A 23,007-nucleotide genomic window follows, 5' to 3' on the forward strand; every position below is an offset into this window, starting at 1 on the left:
ATGGACCTTATAATACATATATGGTCTATGATAATATGAATGGAAGACATGTTCCTTTAGAGAAACAGTGCTGTGTAGTAAAATATACATAACAATGTCACAGCAGTGTTATATCTAGTCAGTTTGACTACAATATGGTCATATCTACCAATTAGGTCAAGTCTTCTACACAAGTGTCAATTTTAATCTCTCAAATATTTTTATTACTAATCCAAATACAATCTTAATCCAATTACTTAACAAAAGCTATATCATAATACTTATCAATTGCAAACCGGGACCAAATTTTGTTCAGAAACTACAAATATCTTAATTCTTACCCATAAAACTGCATTTACAGTGTATTTCAATATCCCAGAAAAATTTATGTCATGGGCTTGAAATCAATTTTATTCAAATCATGTGAGACACTCAATACTGAACCCTCACACACAGCTTGAAATTTCCAAATTCAGGAAAAAATGGTCACATTTGGTCCAATTAAGTGTAAAATCATGATTTTTATTTACTTTTCATAATGTTTATTCAATTACAGTAATCTTTTTTTTTAAGACCCTTCTTAGAAACAATATTTTCTGGAATATATGAATAATAAGACAATAGAGTGTTTTAGGGCCTAATGATAACATGCAAATTGACTGGCCTTAAAACTTTTCCCCTAGCGAATTGATTAAAACAACAAAGATGGCTATTCATGTAGGTACCAGTATTCGCTTTGAATCAAAACAACTAAAATACCTTAAGAAGTTCTCCAGCTCTATATTAATGTAGTTCCATATTATCAGGAAAATAATTGTAGATATGTACTCAATTCATGCAATTCCAATAAAACTTATATATTATTACATTCTTGCTTTATATAAAGAAGAGAGCAACAAGTACCAAGCGCTTATATATAGACAAAATTGATATATTTCAACACACAAAATCACAGACAACTTTAGGCAAATAAATTTTTGTTTAAATCTATTACACACTATTTACAAATAATTCATTTTGTGAACAATTAATACAGGCATATAAAATAACTGTTCTTTAAAAAAAAAAAAACAATAATAATTGATTATAGTGTATGTATTGTTTCTTTCAACCAAAAACTTATCACAGTTACTGTTGTGTTTTCAATCCTGACATGGATACAACTTTTTCAAACACAAATACTTTCAGTAAGTTTCCTACTGTCATTTAAAGGAGAAGTTCAGCTATCTCAGATTTTTTTTTCATATTTCATTTATTATCTAGTATTGAATCATTTTCAAGAATGCAAAATCCAAAACACTGATAATTTTGCCATTTAACTAACAAATTGAACAGAAATTGTGACATTACAAGGAAAACTGTACATAAACAAACCAGCATCATATGCCAAGATAACTATTCCTCATTCTAATGTGACTATGTGAACCTCATAAAAGGAAAAATGAATATTAAAGCACATTATTTTTTCATTTATCTACAGTGACTGACAGTTCCCTTCAATAATTCAAGGCAAAATAATTTGAATTATTGAAACTACTGTTCTAAAATTAATGTAAAGAATAAATAGATAAACAAATAGTAACAACTGCAGTTCTCCTTTAATATAATTATTGAAACTATCCTTCTAACATTAATGTAATGAATAAACAGATAAAGAAGTAGCAACAACTGCAGTTCTCCTTTAATATAATTATCCAAAAATGAAATACACATCTGATAAATTATTAAAAATGTAAAAAATTGTAATTTTCATGTATTTTTAATTTTCAATTGCTTCATCTCAAACTGTACAGACACAACATGCACATATATTTTTCTTTTTCCACATTTTCACTAACAAAATCAACAAATTTATAATACCCCAAACACTCATTTATTTTTTCATATACTATATTCAATCAAATAAGTGCACATATTCTATGGAAGACCCACATCTGAAAAATCCACCTATGATTTGCCATTTGCTCTATTTCTTTAAAGCTCTCATCTATTGCACATAATGATTCCGGTTGTAGGTAGAAAGAACCAAACAATTTGTGTCAAGGACATGTGGCAAAATACTGACCAGCAGTGTATATTGACTTGAATTTGGGAGCACATAGAGGCACTTATTTGGTTAAATGCGGTATTTAACACCATTTAACAGTACATCAGTAGTGACTAGATGAGACACATTTAAAGCAGCATAATAAATAAATAATCCTTGGTGTTAAATTGAAAAACAACATTAATATGATATATTTTGCTGCGATCTAACCATAATAATTATGTACATAATATGTAGATCAAATAACTTATAGCTACATAATGCCCAAGTGAAATGTCACATAAAAAGTGTTTGGTGCCTAACTTAGATTAGATAATAAAATAACTAAGTGCAGAATTATATTCTTATATTCTGAAATTGGTTAGTTATTAAACTTTTGTTTAAAAATTCAACGACTATAGAAAGATATACTTCCATGAAAATAATTAGGTCATCCATTTAACCTTTCTAACCATATTTTTATCTGAAAATATATTATTTGTAATGACCTGGAAAAATCAAATTATTGACTCATATTACCTAATAAGAACCAATAAAAAAACATAATTAATTATTACGGATTGTCAATTACTGTTTTTTATTTTACTGAATTAATATCATTTATAAACATTTTATACCGACAAAAAACATATCAAATTCCATTAGACTTAATTGATATCAAATAACGGATACTAAAACATCTGTTTGAAATACCTTGAAAAATGATTCTAATTTGAATAGTTAAATACTTGTTTGAGCTTTATTATAAAGCAAAAGCGTAGTAAAGTGAATATTTCTTGAAAACCCATTAAGAGATTTTTGAATTTTCTTTGTAATGCACCATAAGATTTCTATAATACAATTAATATATACTGTACATTCCTGTTGGTATTTCCCCTTTCAAATGAATGATTATTAATAGTTAAAATGTTATTGTTACTAACTCAACATTCATTAATTTATATCAAAGGAAAAAAAACAACCTAAATTTCAAATGTTACTACATACAACACAGTTTCATTCACATAAAAAATAACATCCCTTGAAATGAATCCTAGCTTCCAACTTATTTTGGGGGGTACATAATTTATACACTTTACTTTAATACTTCTCCATAAAAAAATTTACAATGTAATATCTATATATATGATCTTTAAAATAACAAAAACAAGAAACAAATATCAATAAATGTTTGTATAGTAAACGTAAGATAGCACACAACAATAAACATTCACTTTATATATAGGGAGAATTCAATATATAGACACACCATTTGCAGACTGGGAGTATAAATAAAGGGAATTTAAGCTTGGAGATCAGGGGGGTTGGGATGGCCTAGTGGTCTAGAGTGTCATGCTTCGACCTCTAGCTGGCCGGTCACCTCTGGCTTGCGGTTGTGGTTCCAATCCCTGATGTGAGCATATGTGGCTTGGAGATAGGGGCGCCTTCTCAACCTCGTGGGTTTACTCCGGGTACTCCGGTTTCCTCCCACAGGAAAGACCCCTGCATGTGCGCTAAGATAATGAAAATAAAAAATAAGACAACTTGTCTGCGATATCACCTTTGGTGGAAGCGGACGTTAAACACTAAGAACAACAACAGCTTGGAGATCATTTGAATTTCTGAAGGCAGTTGCATCAAATGTTACATGGTCAAACCAAGAACAAGTTTATTCTCATAAATCACAGATTTCACATTGTGAAAAAGACAATTGAAAACTAAATGACAATAAACAGTTTTGCATATTTAAATTAGTCCTGGAAAATGACTAATTTTACAAAAATACAGGATTTGAGGCTTTTCTGACAGTAGAACATTTTGCTACCTTGAAGATCTGGGATGGGCTGTAAATAAATATAATATTACTTTAATCTACTGTTTCATACTGTTGAAAAAATATCAACCATTTCATTTTATGATAATAAACTTATTCTTGATTGAAGTGATTTTAAGATATACCTTTTAGAAATGAGAAAAAAAGGCAAATGATAAAATTAGAAGGGCCATGAAAAAGCTATTATTCCCTTTATTTTAACTCCTTGAATGATATCATATATACATACTGATTCCTTTGGACCATCAGTGAGATATGTCATCTGAATCGCTTGAGATTAAATATACATGTATTACAAACTGTACAACAACGATGTTCATCTGAACCGATTCATTTGAAAAACAAAAAAAAACCAGCAAATATAATGTCTTACTGGTTCAAATAGTCAAATGAAAAAAGATGTTTACAGAACAATGTAAATGTAGACTACTGTAATATGTACCATTACATTAATCTTACGCAAATCCTTTTTCTTTGATTTGTTCGAGTATGAGAGAATATTGAATACCAGTAATAATTATATACATCAAAAGTCAGGTTCCCACTATTGATTTCAAGACAACTTCTCAATTATTTGTTTATGTTATCCTCTTTCTTTGTCAAAGTCATTTCAAATGTCTACAGAAAGAAACAATTAGATTAGATCTATTCTCCTTGATTTTAGCCACCAACTGAGAAGTTTATCAGACAAACTGTGACTTATCTATAGTTTGAACCATCTGATTCTTTAATGCATGAGGTTAAAATTTAAAACTCAACACTGTCTTTACAGATCTATAGTGTGAACCAAGCTTAATTCAGCTTCATATAATTTACACCATATTTTTGTTTAAAAACTATGACAAAATGGATTTTAAACAAAGAAACCCTTTTCCTTATTGAGAAATAAAATGGGAGATTCATATCGTCACAGTTATAATGTACCAGGGCGATAAAAAGATTGCACTCAATTTCAGTAAATCAGACTTTACATATTATTATTAAATTAAATCATAGTAATTTCAATTCCATTTGATTTTCCTTAAGGAACATTTAATACCAATCTGGTGCTACATCTAAGATACCAATAAATATAAAGGAATTTTTACATTCAGTAAAGAATGCAGAAACAGATCAGTGTATATTATCATAATACAAGTTTTTGAAAGATATGTTCCTTCAAGGTTAATAAGGCCATTGGTTTCACTGTCCAGTCACAAAACTTATTTTGATCTGAAAATATGATGCTCCTAACGACCTGGAAAATTGAAATTAGAGATCTAGGATATTTATTAAGCCTGCAATAACTGAAATAAGCATAGCAACTAGTAAAATCACAGTGATTTGAATACAGCCACAAGATCTGAAACCGCATATATCATTGCATCTGACAAAGAATAGTAAATATCACTATGTTTAACAAAAAGAGTCTCTAAATAAATTTGAAAAATACAAATGGCAGATGTTTTAGAACAGCCAAGAAACTTTATGTTAGTTTAGATATATTAGTCTCGATTCTCAAAAGGGATACATTTTAAATTGATGTGATGTGGTATATAAAATGTATTTTAAAACTACTGTCAGTATAATATCAACAAGCACAGTTATCAGTTTTTTCTTCATTAGGATTAATAGATTGAAGACCTCTATGATGTGGACTAGCCCGTACATTAATCACCTCTCTTATTTCACCTGGGGTATAACGTGACATGTGTGGTGACATCATGGGCTTGGCATTTTTCAGTTTATGCGCCATTGTCATAAATATAGCATCCACATGATTGGCCTTTTCATCATCCTTTGCTGAGGTCTCAAATAACGGCATGTTATGACTATCTGCAAATTTCTGGGCTAAATTTGTGTTTACTGCTATTTTATCTTTCATGTCACATTTATTGCCCACAAATATACGGGGAAGATTTTTGTCCAAGTTATGTCGATCACATTCTTCTATCCATTGTGGCATATTTTCAAAGGAGCTCATTTTTGTAACATCAAACACAAATACAACAGCATGCACATTTCTGTAATAATGTTGTACCATACTTTTTCTAAATCTCTCTTGGCCAGCAGTGTCCCAAAGCTGAAGCTGTAGAATAGAAGAAAAAAGATTATGATATAATACTAATTATGATTCATTGTAAATTTAATCAAATTCAATCTCCCTTGCAATTGCACATTTTGTTCTTGCATCCAATTTTTCTTAATTGATGTCCATATTTGTGCGTCATCTGCTAAAATATGTTTGTATATTGTATGTGACTTATAAAATGTAATAGGACCATCTAGTTATGTTTTAGATATAACATTACATTAATATATCTAGCATTATTTGGTGTGAACATTTGCAGATTCCAACTCAATGTTTATCACAGCTTCACACCACACCACACCACACTACAACTTGCAAACTACTATAATAGATAGTATAGTATTATAGTCTATTTTACCAATGGCAATACCTTTATTTGTTCCCCATCTAAATCCACAGTCTTTTCTCTAAAGTCAACCCCTATGGTTGCTTCAGTCTTGTCAGGAAATTTTCCACTACAAAAGCGGTATGTCAAACACGTTTTACCAACATTAGAGTCACCAATTACTATAATTTTAAAGATTCTTCGTTGTGCTTGTTTTTCAACAATTTTGACAGCTCCAGACGATGGCTTCACTTCCCTTGATTGATCTATTGATTGATGGGAGCTCATATTTGTTGTCTAAGAAAGAGACCTTAAAAAGTAAACTATGAATTTGAAAAACTATTGATGACTAGACGTCGATAAATATGGAAATTACGAATAAATTAGTAATTGATTATTTTTGACACAACTCACTGGAAGTTGCCATCTTGGAAATTTACGTCATTTGGTGCATTTCGGGAAAACTTTTACAAAATAATTTTTACTTTTTATTCAAATGATTACTGTTTAAACATGATATAAAGTATTTCAGTATTCACCAAATCGTGTTATAAAAATTATTTCAGGTTCCTTTCCTGCGTGACTTGACGGAAGTATCTGATCCGCCATATCGGAATTCGCACCACGAGGTGCTTGTTTTTGGGTTGAGATTTCAATACCTGTAAATTCCTTGATTTGTATAAAAGCAACCGATATGCCATCCATAAACCCGTTGCCTCCCAAAGAGAATGCTCTTTTTAAGAGAATATTGGTAAGTGCTCTAATTCATAAACAAGCAAGTAAATGAATGGGCCTATCCAAAAATAAAATGAACACTTAATTTGCAAAAGCGACAAGCGTCATTTCAGGGATGAAAGGGCATCGGGATCACCAAGGGGACAGGCATTAGTTTTCAGTATCACGATATTAACATTTTAAGGTCCTTTGGCGCTGTGCTAAATTTAATATACAACACCATTTCATTTTCTTCCAACGAATTATGCAAAACAAAAGTAGGCAAATATAAATTTATGGTTTTTGAAAGCAGAAACTTTTCATGTCATGTCCATTACCACATTAGAAGCCACAAACAATAATAAAACTGTCAGATTCTAGCCTACTAGTCAAACCTGTCATTTGTCAGGTTGCCTTTTGCTATTCCGTTTTATTGACATGATTGATGAAATGAAGAATTAGAGATGAAGTTCATGTAGAATAATTTTACATCTGATCTTATTTATTATATTATATTTAGCATCAACTCAGCATTGTAATTTAAAATACATATGATTGGATTTAATTCTGGCATTTACATGACAAAGACTTTGTGATTTTGCTTCAGGTGCTGATAGTAGGCTATCATTCAGTGTAGCCTAGTTTCTTTAGGAACAGTCTCTCATTGGGTGTTCTCCACAGACCGTACCTATCCATCCCTATGTCATAGTATAGCTCTTTCCCACCTCTGTGGTATTTTGGAATCCTTATCTTCTATTTTTCACAGTGATGCTTATTTTTCACTAAAAGGAATCATTTCTCGCCACATCTAATACAAATTTATAATGCAACACTATTTTCAAGTAGAATTTTGCGATTACAAAAACATGCAGTCTGTGCATGTTCGATTCTCGTAATGGTTCGTCAGTTCAAACATATTTTGTGTATGGTATGTTTTTTAATCACAAAATTCTACTTGAAAATAATGTTAAATTATTATAAACTTGTGTTAGATGTGGCAAGAAATGATTCACTGTTGTTTGACCTACAAGAAGTACATTTGATATACTTTAGTTTCAATATTGATATTTTACAAGTTGTCTTTGACATAATTTGTATAGTACATTATTTATTATATGCATTATACACAAAAAATGACAATGTAATAGAATTTGAAAATGATTTTGTTTCAGAAATGTTATGAACAGAAACAGTATAAAAGTGGGTTAAAATTTGCCAAACAGATTTTGACAAACGTCAAATTTGCTGAACATGGAGGTAGATTTTTAGTACAGTTATTAACCGTTTAGTTGGGGCTACTGTTTTATTGTAGCATGTATATGATTACATAGAGTCCAGGAGATTATTTATGACTTTGAACATTGAATATCTATAATGTGTGTATATTTGAATGAATTTAATAATTTCAGAAACTTTGGCTATGAAAGGTCTGACATTAAATTGTCTAGGAAGAAAAGAAGAAGCCTATGATTATGTCAGGAGAGGATTACGTAATGATCTCAAGAGTCATGTCTGTATCCTTGATATTAAACTAAAAAAACTGAAGTCTTATCGTTGGACATATTGTTAAAACTTACATTAGTCCAGTTGTTTGCCATAAAATGGGAAACCCTTCCCCCTATTATACGTTGGCATAAATTTTTAATTTTTTTTAACAACTTGACGATACTATTTATTATACGCATTCCAGTTAATATTCTCTGAACATCCGTGTCATAAGAAGTAAAAGCCTTTACTAAACCCTTTAGTACATTTCGTGTCATGATATTGAATAAATATGTCTAAAAGGACACTGGTTAATATGCCTTATTCATTTTAGTTAATTGATTTAACTGAAAATTTTGATTTTAATTAGCTTTTTATCTGACTTGGTATTCAATGTTGAATAAGCCTGTTACTTATTTTAACATCTAAGTCCTGAAAGTTCTTCGTAACCAAGCATCCAAAAGTTTAAGAATCTGAATTCTGCCAAAAATTGTATTTGATATTGTGACATTTAGTATTTGTGCTCCTTAATGAAGTATCTAGGTTGGCATGTGTATGGGTTACTACAGAGATCAGATAGAAAATACGAAGAGGCAATTAAATGTTACAGGCATGCTCTTAAGTGGGACAAGGTATTGTCAATATAAGTATATAAACTGTTTGAAGGAAAGTAGTTTTAACTTCTCTCTGGAGAAAAAAGACAATTATTACTGTATGTTGGTATCACATTGGTCTCGTCAGCATGTTCTCCGATTTGAATCTAGGTGATGACAGATAAGAATTTTTGACAAACTTTTACAATCCAGGTTGTCGCTTGTTTTGTGAGTCTTGTCTAATGGAATGGTGCCATTCACTCTTATTACATTTACTTGTTTTCTACAGGATAATTTACAGATCTTACGAGATTTATCATTGTTACAAATACAAATGAGAGATTTAGAAGGTTACAAGGTAAGGTCTAAAATCAACTACATATTACATTTTTGGGGTATTTTGACGTACCATACCTGGCACCGGAGAGCTATATCTTCATTATTTTGTATATGCTCCATCAAACCTTTAATCAAACTCCTAACTAGTCTGTCATTTGAAGAGTTATCACTTTCATCAAGAAAAGGGGGGTTGGGTAGCCAAATGATTAACACGTGTGCTTTGCATCATAAGGTCTGTCATTCAGTCAAGTGGCTTGGTTTGGATTCGCCACTTGTACCTGACAAAGAATAGATTTAGCTAATTATCGAAAATCTAACGAATATTTTCCACAAGTGTTCATCACATTCTTTTATACAAGCTTGTGAATTGAGAGTTCAAAATGATGGCTTGGCAGATTAGACTCATATTTGGGTACTGTTTAACCTTTAACTGCCCTATCAATCTGTATTACCAAATCACATCAATTGTTGTAAAAGGTAATACTTCTTTATATGGAAGATTAATGATATATTGTATTATTTGTTGTTGTTTAAAATGTAAATTATTTTGTTTAATTAATATAGACAATATATTCATTGAATGTTTTAGGATACACGGTATCAACTATTGGTATTAAGACCTGGTCAGAGAGCATCATGGATAGGATATGCTATGTCCTATCATCTATTAAAAGATTATACCATGGCGTTAAGAATTTTAGATGAGTTTAGAAAAACCCAGAGTGTAAGTATGAGGATGAACTTTGTTACTGGATGCTATTTGTCGACAAAACTCACATACACTTAAATTGATTAATTTGCTATACAGCGCTTTTGAATCTACTGGTGAACAACTTATGTAAAGTTTATGATTTATGACAGTAGCCTCTTCTGTTTTTTGTTGTAGGTGGATGTACAATAACCTAGCAATGTTATAATACAATATCATGAGATATTTTTGTATATACTCCTGTTTTCCTAGTTTCTCATTACTGGTAGTGATAAAAGGAGACACATAAAAATCTCATTTAAACAGTGTTGGTAAATTACACCTTTTCTTTTTTCAACATGTGGAGTTTGCTGTTAAATATAATATTTGTTATGTATTTCAGGTAAAAACATATGATTATGAACACAGTGAGTTATTGATGTACCAGAATTTTGTTATGAGAGAAGCAGGGATGTATAAGGAGGCCTTAGAATTTCTGAGTGAAAATGATGAACAGTTATTAGATCGGTTATCTGTACAAGAAATTAAAGGTAAGTCGATGTTATCTCATTAGTTTTTGTAGAATTAAAAGAAAGATTTTAGGCAATGGGCAAGTCATCCTATATACTGGGTTTCAGCCTTGCTTGGGTTTGGCATAATTTGGGGTTCTAATTTAGCCCAACGTTAATGGGCAGGGGGCAAGGAATGTATTTTAGTTATTGCTGATTTATAATGTTTTTATTATAGTTTTGTTAGTCATTTATTTGTTATATTATTGATAAACAACCTTTTACACCATAACCAGTTGTTTTAGTTGATTCTTGGATTGAGGTGCACAAAAAATTGAACGTATGATAAAACGGTACCGTTGCTCATACACCATGAATGTATACACACTATGGGCAATCAAGGCTTAAAGGGACAATTTTTAGGGTATGACTACTAATTAGATTTCCCTTTTATGGCTTATTTCTCTGTTAGTTATTTGTCAAACAGTCATAAATCCATCTTCCCCATATTCCATCCATTTAATTTTTAAACTAATTCACTTTTTGTAAATGTGTTCTTGTTTTCTTTCAGCTGAGATTTTATTAAAATTAAATAGAAGAGAAGAGGCGGCTAAAATAGCACAGGCTCTAACAGACAGAAATCCTGAAAACTGGGCATATTATAAATACTTAGAAGATGCACTGCAATTAGGTAAATAGTTGGATCGCTAACCTGGAGGTCCCATGTTCGATCCCTGCGTTGGCCGAGAAAGCTTAACAGGATTTTTGTTGTGGTTCCCCCTCGTCAGCGGTGCTGGACATAGACCTGGCAAGGAACAATGTATAGTCATTTGGACGAGATGAAAAAATACAAGGTCCTGTGTACACATTGGAGTACACGCAAAAAATCCCTTGACAGTTGGAATTTGATATAAGAGTAGGCCGTAGTTCCTCTATCCAGGCAAAATTTCCCTTAAAGCACACTGTATGGCATATGCCCGTCTTCATTAGCCCAGTAGGAGTAGAACAATAGGATGTTAAATCCCATATTATTTTATTTCATTCCATTTATCATCATTTATACCTGAATGATGTAGGCTAATTATTTTTACCTTTGTTTTGTTGTGTGTTGATCTATAGATGTCTCCCAGGATTCAGTTCACAACTCAAATACTTGACTCAGCAAGCAATTTCATCAAACAAAACAAAGGTTTATTCAAAAAAGGAAACGATATAGGATCAGTGTTTTAATTGGTTAATTAATGTTGCGAATGCTTTGCTTAAAATAGCTTTTCTCTCACCTTATCAGTTTTATAATATATTTCTGGTATATATTTATTCAGACAATGTGGAAGAAAGATGTAAGATATATTCCGAGAAAGAGAAGAAGTTTCCACGGGCAACTGCACCAAAAAGATTACCATTAACCTTTACAACAGGTAATGTATATCAAATATACAGATCTCTGATTAATTAACTTTTATTAATGTTAGCAGAGCTGGCTGGTAAAATTGTTTGACATACCAGTTGAAAAAATATAAACCCTATTAAAATTCAGAGTCGCACAACAGTCTGTAGAAGAGTTACTCCCCTTGTTGCAGAAACCCTCTTAATTCTTTGCAGATTTTTTTTTTCAAGTTAGCTGAGATTGTTCAGCAAATCCTATAGAAATTCAGATTTGCCCATCAATTATCTGCATTGTTAATGCCCATAACCTTTAAAACATGTAATCCAGGCTTCAAAATTCTGTGAATTTTCAAACTAATAAGTGCCTGTTGTAAACACCATTCCTTTGTAAATTTCCAATGAAGATAGACTTAAAATAAGATGTACAATTGTCATGAAAGTAAACCATCACATGCATTGGATCTTTTTGTTTGGTTTTGGTAATAAGTTCACTCTAATGTTGATCGTTTTAAGGAGCTGGGTTGGTGTAACATTTAATACAATAGTTGCATGAATTCTAAAATATTCTTTTTATATTAGTGTTTACATAGTTAATAAAACTTTATTTTTCTTTCAGGTGATACATTTAGAAGGTTAACAGACACATTTTTGCGGACAGCTATTAGGAAAGGAGTACCTCCACTGTTTGTGACAATGAGACCTCTTTACACAGACCCAGCCAAGGTGACATATTTGCTTGTTTTAATAGCATCTCAAATTTAAAGTGTACTTTAAATTATATAGTGGGGATACCAACATAATATTAAAAAGTCAGGAGTAATTTTCAAGCCCTATACCCATTTTACATAAATATCACAGTCTTGCCATTGACTCCTCCTACCATTGCATATGTAAGCTTAAAAATACACAATTATCTTTTTATACACTGACATTGAAATGTTGTATTTTGTTGTCGTCCCTGTCTATTGGTCTACAGACGACATTTATCATCTGATCTCTTTAAGATTTATATATGTTGAGATGGAGAAATCCTATTACAGCGATCAATTGATATGACTCGTAAATTGAAAGTTATGTTTGTCTCGACAATGCCTCAGTAGGCAGAAGTATCTCCAATTTTGCATTTAATTGGATTTGAACATAACTTGCTGTCTGTAACTAAAGTTGAATCAGGTCTTTAACTATGTTATGGGAGTCACCCCCTTTTTAAGTCCATGGTACACCATGGTGTCATTATTAGTAATAGATTTGATATATTTGTATCGCACAGATTATAAATTGTAATTGGATTATTATTTGTTAGGTGAAAATTATAGAAGAACTTGCTCTGAGTTATGTAAAGAACTTAAAAGAAACAGATTATTTTGAAGCTAACTGTAAGTAATTTAATGGATGATATTACTTATGATACATGTATATTGTTATCAAGTTACAATAATTTGATAAATACAGTTTTAATATACGGTTAATGACTTACTTCGTTAATGCACAGTTTTTATTGTCCTTGATAAACTCACCTTGTAAACCTGACAACAGATCGTTAAATCAATTGGATCAATGGAATTGTATAGAATTATACATGTTAATTATATCTATAATATATGTATCTTAGTTAACAACAAACTTTTACATGCTTATCTTTTCACCACTTCTATTTTCTGTTGTATGTATTGCATGTGCAGTTAATAGGGTTAGTGTTCAGTTCAAGTTAGCTTATATTACTGCTCAGATTTTGAAATGGTTACAGCTTTTTTTCTAAAGAACAATATGATGATTTTTGTTGTGGATTCCCCTTCTGATTCAAATTGATGAGAATTCAACAACTGATCGTTCTATAAAACCTGATTACCCTGATCTCTAATAACAATATTCATCGTTATTAAAAAAAACCTGCTTACTTTCTGTTTTATCAGGTGATACATCCGAAGAAAAAGAACCAGCCACTGCCTTATTGTGGACATATTATTATCTAGCTCAACATTATGATTATTTAAGTCAGACACAGAAAGCTCTAGAGTATGTAGATGCTGCATTAGAGCATACACCATTACTAATAGAATTATATGTTTTAAAGGCCAAAATTAAAAGGGTAAGCTTTATTAGATATAAGAAACTGTACTGTCTGCCTAAAATCTCACATTGCACCATAGACATATTAGATAAAGTATTAATAATAGAACAATATGATGAGATATGTTGTGGATTCCCCTTCTGATCAACACAATGATGAGAAATTCAACAACTGAATGTTTTATTAAATTAGTCAGATCACTTTCGATCCAAATTAGACCTAATCTTATTAAAAGCATTATTCTAGATTTTATATAGTTTTAATGTAAGATATAGCCACTGGGAGTTAAATCCTTATGAAATGAATTAATGTTGCTATCATTATTATCTGTATTTGTGAAAGATGATAATAGTTAAGAAATTATTTCATACAAACTATGACATTGTGCCCTAATTTTGTGTAATATTATAATTACAGCATGCAGGTGATATAAATGAAGGTGTTAAATTAATGGATGAGGCCCAGTCATTAGATACAGCAGATAGATATATTAATTCAAAATGTGGTAAATACATGCTTAGAGCTAATCTTATACAAGAAGCTGCCGAAATGTGTTCAAAGTTTACAAGGGTAAGTAGATTTATATTGTCTTGAGGGTTACCAACCTTTCTACCTAGTTCTTGTGTTTTTTGGCAACAGTAACCTGCGTATTCAGCACATACCTACTTAAATACATTTATATTAGAGGCTTTTATTGGCTAGCAAAAAAACCGAGGTCCTGTTTACACATTGGCGTGCACATAAAAGACCCCTTGACAGTTGGAATTCGATATATATAAAAGTAGGCACTAGGGCTGCTGTCTGTACAAAATTTCCCTCATAGCACACTGTATGGCGTATGTCCATCTTCATTATCCCAGTTCGGAGCAGAACAGTAGGACGTTAAACCCCATTTCATTTTATTGGCTAGCAGATAGTGCTCACCCGCTAATCAGCATTTTAAACCAATCTATTGAATTATGAAGGTGTGAGTTCAATTGAAAGAGTTTATTTTATGCCTGTATTTAGAGATGAATGTCATTGCCAATAAGAATGTATATTATTATAGGAGGGAGTATCGGCAATGGAAAACCTCAATGAAATGCAATGTATGTGGTTTCAATTAGAGTGTGCCTCATCATATCAAAGATTAGGAAAATGGGGAGAAGCACTTAAAAAATGTCATGAAATAGATAGGGTAAGTGAACACATATTACTTATTACAAGATGATTTGAATATTTAATAACAATTTGTATTGGTCAAACCAAATTGTGTTGCTTTCATGAAGAATCCAAGGAAATCAACAAAAACCTTTGTTTGAATACATGTGATACTAATAGGCACAGGAGATATTTGTAATCATTTACTACTCCTTTTGCAGGATATTTATGAAATATTCTTTAATTTGGCATATAGAATATAATTGGTTAAAAGAGTAATGCATTCTGTAGTTTACAAAAAATGACTGAAGAACAATATGATGAGCTTTGTTGTGGATTCCCCTTCTGATTCAGATTGATGAGAAATTCAACAACTGATTGTTCTTGAGAACCTAGTTCTTATAACAGTAACCTTTTTTAAATGGGTAAATTTTATTGTTAAAGAAGGACTTTTACGTAATTAAATTTAACAAAATAAAGATCAAAAGGTATTCAATGAAAATATAAAAAACGTAGGTAATATATATGTATACCATCTGTAATGATATGAGTTATTGTTCAGGTGTCAACATATGATTATAAAAATATAAAGATAGGGAGTAAAAATAATATGAAGTTAAGATGGCCGCAATCAACTTTAGGATTGAGTAATATGATTTTTGGTAATGCGACTTTCAATGTATATCGTCTGAAAGTCCTATATGTCTTTTGAAACTTAAGTTAAATTTGTTCTTTTTTTCTTATAGCATTTTTCTGAAATAATAGAAGATCAGTTTGATTTTCATACATATTGTATGAGGAAGATGACATTACGAGCTTATGTAGAGTTATTACAATTAGAAGATAAATTGAGAAGTCATCCATTTTATGTCCGAGCAGCTCACATTGCAATAGAGGTAGGTCTTTTAGAACAAATGTAACATAAAGCTATTTTTGTCTTCATAAAGAACAACATGATATGTTGTGGATTCCCCTTCTGAGAAAACTTGATGTGGAATTCAACAACTGATTGTTCTTATATCAATGATTTAGTCTGTTCACAGTTGTTGTTGGACAATATCTGATCTCCGCTTCCTTGATCCATCCTTTAAATATACTCAAAATGATTATTTAACATTTAATTAGGATTTTAACCAAAATATAATAATCTGACTTTATTTCAGATTTATTTACATCTACATGATCATCCCTGGACACCTGAAAGTGAACAGAACAATGATCTAGATTCAGGTAATTATTCTTCATAATTTATATTTATACGAATACTCATCTAGCTTACTTAAATATAAGGAAATAAAAGAAATCAAATTATCAGTCTATAAACTTTAGTTACCTGTAATCTCAGCTTGTATAATTGTTCTTCAGTAAAACAATTTAAATTCAAGTCTTCTGTGATGGTACATCGTGTGGGAGAAGATTGTTACATTATTATTACTTTAAAAAGTAAAGATTATCATGTGGAAAAGATTTTGAAAAAATTTCAGTTTTAAACTGTTTAAAAATTTCAAATCTTAAACGATTGTAGTGTTGTCTGCTTGAGTTTCACAGGTTTGGAGCTACCGAAGTGAGCAATTACTAATAAGTTCTTGCTGTTAGGAAAATGTATTTGGATGATATTTTTTAAAAGTCAATTTAAGAATAAAATGTGTGTTATTAATACTTCATTTGGAATTTTCTATTCTGATGTATTTCTTATAAATACATTCTGTGTACCTCATCATAATACAAACTTTGTTTTTATTGTAGAAAATTTAACACCAGCAGAATTACGAAAGTTAAAAAGAAAACAGAAAAAGAAAGAAAGGAAAGCAGAAGAAGAGAGAGAGAAACAGTTAGCTGAACAAAAGAAAAGAGAACAACAGAATAAAAAATCTCAGGATAATGATCTGGATGGACCGAAAGAAGAAGAACTTATTCCAGATGAATTAGCAAAAGTAAGATTATATCTTGATTAAAAATATAATAAAAACCTACTTTCAACCAAAAAATTGTCAATAAAACATATCAAAGATGTCTGCTGTATTTTTATGTTGGTCCTTGTTAATTTATTTCAGACTGATAATCCACTGGAGGGTGCCATCAAATTTTTAAAACCACTTCAACTGCTGAGTCCTAATTTAGTCCAAACTCATGTTGTAGCTTATGAAATATATTCTAGAAAAGGTAAATAGAATGGTATAGATATATATAATATAATCAAGGTTATATCATCTTCTACATAGAACTTGACTTGATTATCAAGGCACTTGGGATATGAAAAGATTTATTATAAGGTTGCGATTTGGTTCGTATAAAGATACAAAAGCCATGTTTCGACAGGCTATTGCATTCATATACACAGTTGAAAATTTGGCATTTGTCCCTCTGAATTGACAGTAGATAATATGACTTAGTGGATTCAAGATCTATTTCCTAGAGTAGTCTTGTGTGCTATCTTAAATTAGCACATTATTTTATTAGAGAAAATCTGTTAGAAACTGATATGCCAGATGTCTGTGTTAAGTATTTTGTTTAATTATGTTACAGGAAAGTTATTATTGATGTTACAGTCTATAAAACGTGGTTATCAGATAGATAAAGATGATCCTCAATTTCATACTTGTTTTATTAGATTCTTATTACATGGTAAGTATAATACATCCCTGATAAATGATTGGCTTCTCACAGGCTGACATGAAAAATGTGGGCAGTTGTTTGGATATTCTGGTTTCTTCCCACTTATTGATATAAAGATATCCATTATGTTAGTTATTGTTGAGTGGAGATTAAACCCCAAATTAAGTTTACTTTGTGTATGCACGACATGATAATAATTAAGTAAGACTTGCTGTACAACCTGTTTTATTTCAATTTTATAGAAACTTCTGATCTACATTATCAGAATTTGTCAGAAATTTCATGTTGGTACGTATGTGAATATTGATAATGGTTGATGTAAATGAATATATTGATGTTTGATATTTACAGTAAAGAAAGTAGGTGAATTAAGTGAAGGAGTTAAAACTGTGATAGAACAAGAAGTAGAAAAATTAACAGATAATAAACCAATAAGTCGAATAAATCAACAATTCCTAGATCGTAATCATAACTCTCTTCCTCATTTATTTGCGGGTAAGTTTTAATAATTTGTACTATTTGAAACTCATGTTTAATGCTACCTGTACAAGACTATATGTCTAGATAAGTTATAATTGCCCACTGTAATACCTGGAATGAACAAATTATAGTCTGAATCTTAAAAGAATATTTAGATTTAATGTGCACTGAGGTTTGATGTTTTGTGTTAAAGATGATTTTGAGTTAAATTTTGATGGTTAATTGGTACAGAAGATGGCCTTTTGTCTGATAAACACTCCAGTGAAATATATAACCACAGGTCTCTACAATTGTACCGATAAACAAACTCAGATAAATATACATGGTACTACACATGATTTGATCAATTGAAGTGTGCTGTTCGTAAATTTACGAATTCTTTGTGAAATGGACCCATGGTGAGGTAACACAATCACGTGTAAAAATTAACAAGTTTTGGTTGCTATGAATGGAGATTTCAGTACGTCTGTCCAGCTGTGGTGTGTCATAAACTGGTGTAATTATATTCTTCTGTATGTGTAATATGTATTCTAGGTGGTCAGATGATGTATTTAATTGATCCTTCTACAAGGGAATTAGCTATAAAATTAGCTACAACAGTATCAAGTAATGTTAAAGGTGTAACAAGATTGGTAAGTTCAGATAAAGATTTATTCTGGACAAACATAAAACTGATTCAAACAATTTAATGTTAGACAAGTCATTGTTAAGTATCTTCACTTGTCACATAAACAAGACGAATATACATTCAAATACGGAAAGACAAAATACTATATTTACTAGGTGACACTCAATCAAGGCAGTGTATTTAGATCACTGTTCCACTTAACCTTACAAAGACAAATTTTTGATAAGAGACAGAATGTGCTTACCATTAAACAATATTTTTTTTTATGAAACCGGCCATTGAAAATATGTTTATTCTGTTTTTCAGGTGTGTATAGATGTACTTGATTCTCTGTGTAAAGGAGATTTTGGAATGTGTGAACGTGAGGCAACAGACTATCAGGCACAATGCCACAATATTTTCCCTTATGCAACAGCATTTATGATACCGGACAATAATCCAACAGAACCCATGTTATCAAATGGATCAGCGTCTTAATTTACATAGTAAATAAATTTGGAGTGGATTAAGATATAAGTGTGGATAAACTGTGTGTCGAGTTGTTCTAAAGGAAAGTTTGGAGTGACCATCTATTACAGGCATAATGGGGAATATTAACCTACAAACTTTCAACTATGTTTTCCCACATTACGACAAAAAAATTGATGCAGTTTATATATAATGTATTATACATGTTATTTTTTATGAAACGTGTGAATAGAAGTTCTAGTTCAAAATAATATACAGAGACTGTTAATAGTTATTATATTATTATAACTTCTCCCTCCCTCCCTCACAATCCTATATGGCAAATTTCAAATGTAATTTTTTTTTTCCACAATTTTTTTTGTCTGATTAACGAATGAATTACAAAATGTTCCGAAAAAGAGATATGATTAAAAGTTTATTTTGATTGACAGCTATCTGTAATCCATTATAGTCACACAATTTGCATTTAATTGTATATATCTACGATTGTTGAATATTAAGTTAACAATGATGAAATATCTGATTAATTTCATGCTAAAATATGGAGTGTTATCCCTGATATGGATAACCATATTTTGTGTTTATTAGATTGTGATTACAGAAGATAATCGAGTCTTTCGATCAAACATAACAAATCTATAAGCAATACAGTCTATTAATCTGTAGACTTATTGTAATTTCTGATTTAAAAACTGTTAAATCTGTTCATGGAAAGATATTGTCTAGATATTGATCCATAGTTTTTCACTACATCAATAATATATCACTTTAAGCAAGCAATGCAGCTGTTACTGAGAGTTAAACACATATTTATTTGTTAGAAAATCTGAACTTGATGTATATGAAATTTTCTAGCCAATTTTGTAGATATGGAATATATGAAGCATCAATAGTTTAACACTTCTATTGGCAATAGGTTAAATAATAATTTTTAGGCAACTGTCAATTTTTAAATCAGGAATATTTTTTTCTATAAAGTGTATTTCTACTAAATTTTCTATCTGTGTTATGTTTAAAGGTTGATACCAGATGTTGAAGGATTTTAAAGGGTCATGACCTATAGAAAATATTTCAATGTCCTCAACTAAAGCCAAGAAACCTCAGCTTTCAGATCTTAATGTTGTGCTTGTTATGAAAATATTCCATTCATTAAATGGAATCAATCTATGTACTGTTTTTTTTTTTTTCAATGTGTTACTGGCTGTCATCTTTAGGTAATTCAGATTTTAATAAAACAGAAGACAGCCAAGTGGAGAAAATGTCTGCTGTACAACAGAAGTTTTGAGCTGGCGTTCCTTAGCTTTATAAAGTTCTTTAGAGAGAAGAAAAACTTTTCACATGACAAAATTCATGGCTTCTTCTTATATGGATCGTTTTTGTGTAATTGAATTTTGATTTAGTTGTTGTCATATTAATATTCTATTTATTACAGACTCTAAGTTATATTTGATGAATTTTGTTAAAAATAATTTTGTGGTCATCAAAACATTGTTGTGCTTAGTGTAAAGAAGAATTTTAATTAATCATGAAGAGTAAAATCAGAGAAAGGAATCAAATTTCTACTTAAAGTGGGTAGACATCTTTTACTCGGTGATTATATTTTCCACATCTATGTTAATTTCACAGTATTTTTATCTAATTTGTACTTTAATTTTTATACCAAATAGAATAATAAACATTTGTGTCAAATATTTTCATAGAAAAAACCAAAGTGAATTTATCTCTCAACTTTGAGTGTATATCATTTGGGATTGTTGGTAGATGAAATCATAACTTGAAAAATAATTATATTCTTTCACCCAACATGTAAATTATTTGTAATAGTACAGACAGCTTTATGGATAATGTTTCAATAAGATTACTGTCAATATCACTGCTTGATAACGGCGAGAGTAACCTTCTTATTGAAACGTTGCAGTTGATATATGTTGTTAATGTTATCCACAAAGTTGCCTGTATTATTATATATTGCTAAATTTATTTTGTACTGGATCATTGTATTGGAAATATTAAATCCATTATTCGCTTGAGGTTCGATAGTTTATTAGCAAGTTGAATTCTTTCATGGAATTAATTATTCCATATCTAGCTTGTTTCACATATCACTACAGATGTTCACCAGATTCATTGATTTCAACACATTTATTAATTCATCTGCCAGTGGTGATGCTTTTTATAAATATATTCTTTCAGGGAAGTTGTATGTAAAATTCTGAATACTGGTATAGTTATTAAATTCTATTGATGATTTTGCTTGATATTAAATCCTGTGTTTAATCAAATTATTCACAGTATTAAAAGTATTTAATTAAATATTATTAAAATCAGCTTTGGTTGTACATTGTACCAAATATACAAGTTTTAATCTTGTTCTGTTAAAAGCAATTTGCGTCATTTTCAACGTTATTGTACAGAGCATGATTTTGGGGTTTTTTTTCAAGATAATGTATTTTGTAAGTTTTCTTTGGCTAAAAAAAATATAGGTTTAAAAAATATTGCAAATGAAGGCAATTGTGTGCTATGTGAATAAACTTTCGTCTTTTTTTTATGAACATTACCTATGAAAATTTGTTTTTTTTATATGTTGGTCAATTTTATTATTGCCTATCTTTCGAGCAAGATAACTTTAATTCTAGAGAATTCATTATTATACACTGATGTGACTGTTGTCAAACATAATGAATCATGGTTGTAAACTAGACATGAGAAGTAAACAAACCACAGAGACCATAACTTTATTTTACAGGGAAAAGTAGTCACAAGGGGTAAAAATCAAGTCATTAACTGGGTGGGGTCGGCACAGATTAACATGTGAACCTCTTGCAGTAGGATGAGTACTGGTAGTGTGCAATTATGTAGTCTTTGTAAGATAACTGGTCGGTCTTGTCAACGTGCTGTTGTCCAGGCCCCTGTCTGCTGAAAACTTAGTCCCAGGATGGTAGGAATTTTAATTCAAACCCCATTTGTGCATAAAGTACTCGGCTACATGGTTGACTTATTGTGAATGGATTGTGATAAAAGAACAAGATCACAATCATGTACCAATGTTCGACCATGGATGACAACTGCAATCTGATTCTATGAAACCCATAACTTTACTTCCAGTGATTGGATATCAACTAAACCATGACTGAATTAACGTTATATCATCAGTAAGTCAGAAGATTAACATCGGAACATGTCTAAATAGCCTACTGCAATCTGATTGGTCTCGTCATTTAAAATGAAATAACTTTACTCTTAGTATCTGATTTTGAGTTTCCAGCGTATTTGGTTTCAAATAATGTCCTAAATCTCAAAGGCAAAAACTTGTGGGCATGTGGTGTAGAAAATTTCAACTTACAACTGGAAAAATTTTTCCACTGCATTGCTCAATTTTTTAGATGAACCCATTCCATGTTGGGTCTACATTGAATAATCAAGGTCTTCTACTGTTAGTACATGCTTGTTGGGTGGCAAAATGATCTAAAGCATTGGATTTTTGATTGGGGGAATCTGTCCCATACACACATACTGCATAATTAAATTTAGTGAGGAGCAAGCTTGTGTGCACAAACTTTTATGGGGATTCCCAGCAATGCTGAAGTGAACTGATGAATTAAAGATCAACTTTTTATTAATCTCGATATGCTATAGTGTTGGAGTACACTGTTAA

General features: G+C 30.8%; 2 protein-coding genes across 2 annotated transcripts; one reads left to right on the plus strand and one right to left on the minus strand.

The window, feature by feature from the left end:
- Nucleotides 1-4,652: 4,652 nt before the first annotated feature.
- LOC126829784 (putative Ras-related protein Rab-33) lies at nt 4,653-6,655 on the minus strand. Its single transcript, XM_050559914.1, has 2 exons — nt 6,281-6,655; nt 4,653-5,907 (listed from the first exon to the last, which is right to left on the minus strand). Exons 1-2 carry the CDS (start codon nt 6,521-6,523, stop codon nt 5,410-5,412), a joined length of 741 nt encoding a protein of 246 aa, XP_050415871.1. The 5' UTR covers nt 6,524-6,655; the 3' UTR covers nt 4,653-5,409.
- A 186-nt stretch (nt 6,656-6,841) lies between these two features.
- LOC126829894 (N-alpha-acetyltransferase 15, NatA auxiliary subunit) lies at nt 6,842-21,903 on the plus strand. Its single transcript, XM_050560066.2, has 22 exons — nt 6,842-6,986; nt 8,122-8,206; nt 8,359-8,463; nt 8,978-9,066; nt 9,317-9,385; nt 9,956-10,090; nt 10,458-10,605; nt 11,135-11,254; nt 11,886-11,981; nt 12,566-12,672; nt 13,253-13,325; nt 13,863-14,038; nt 14,438-14,590; nt 15,069-15,197; nt 15,907-16,056; nt 16,324-16,390; nt 16,907-17,094; nt 17,215-17,323; nt 17,687-17,785; nt 18,128-18,271; nt 18,791-18,888; nt 19,191-21,903. The coding sequence occupies exons 1-22, from the start codon at nt 6,930-6,932 to the stop codon at nt 19,359-19,361; spliced, it is 2,568 nt and encodes an 855-aa protein (XP_050416023.1). The 5' UTR covers nt 6,842-6,929; the 3' UTR covers nt 19,362-21,903.
- The last annotated feature ends 1,104 nt before the right edge of the window (nt 21,904-23,007 follow it).

This window comes from Patella vulgata, chromosome 8 (genome assembly GCF_932274485.2).
Source record: "Patella vulgata chromosome 8, xgPatVulg1.2, whole genome shotgun sequence".
NCBI lineage: Eukaryota > Metazoa > Mollusca > Gastropoda > Patellidae > Patella > Patella vulgata.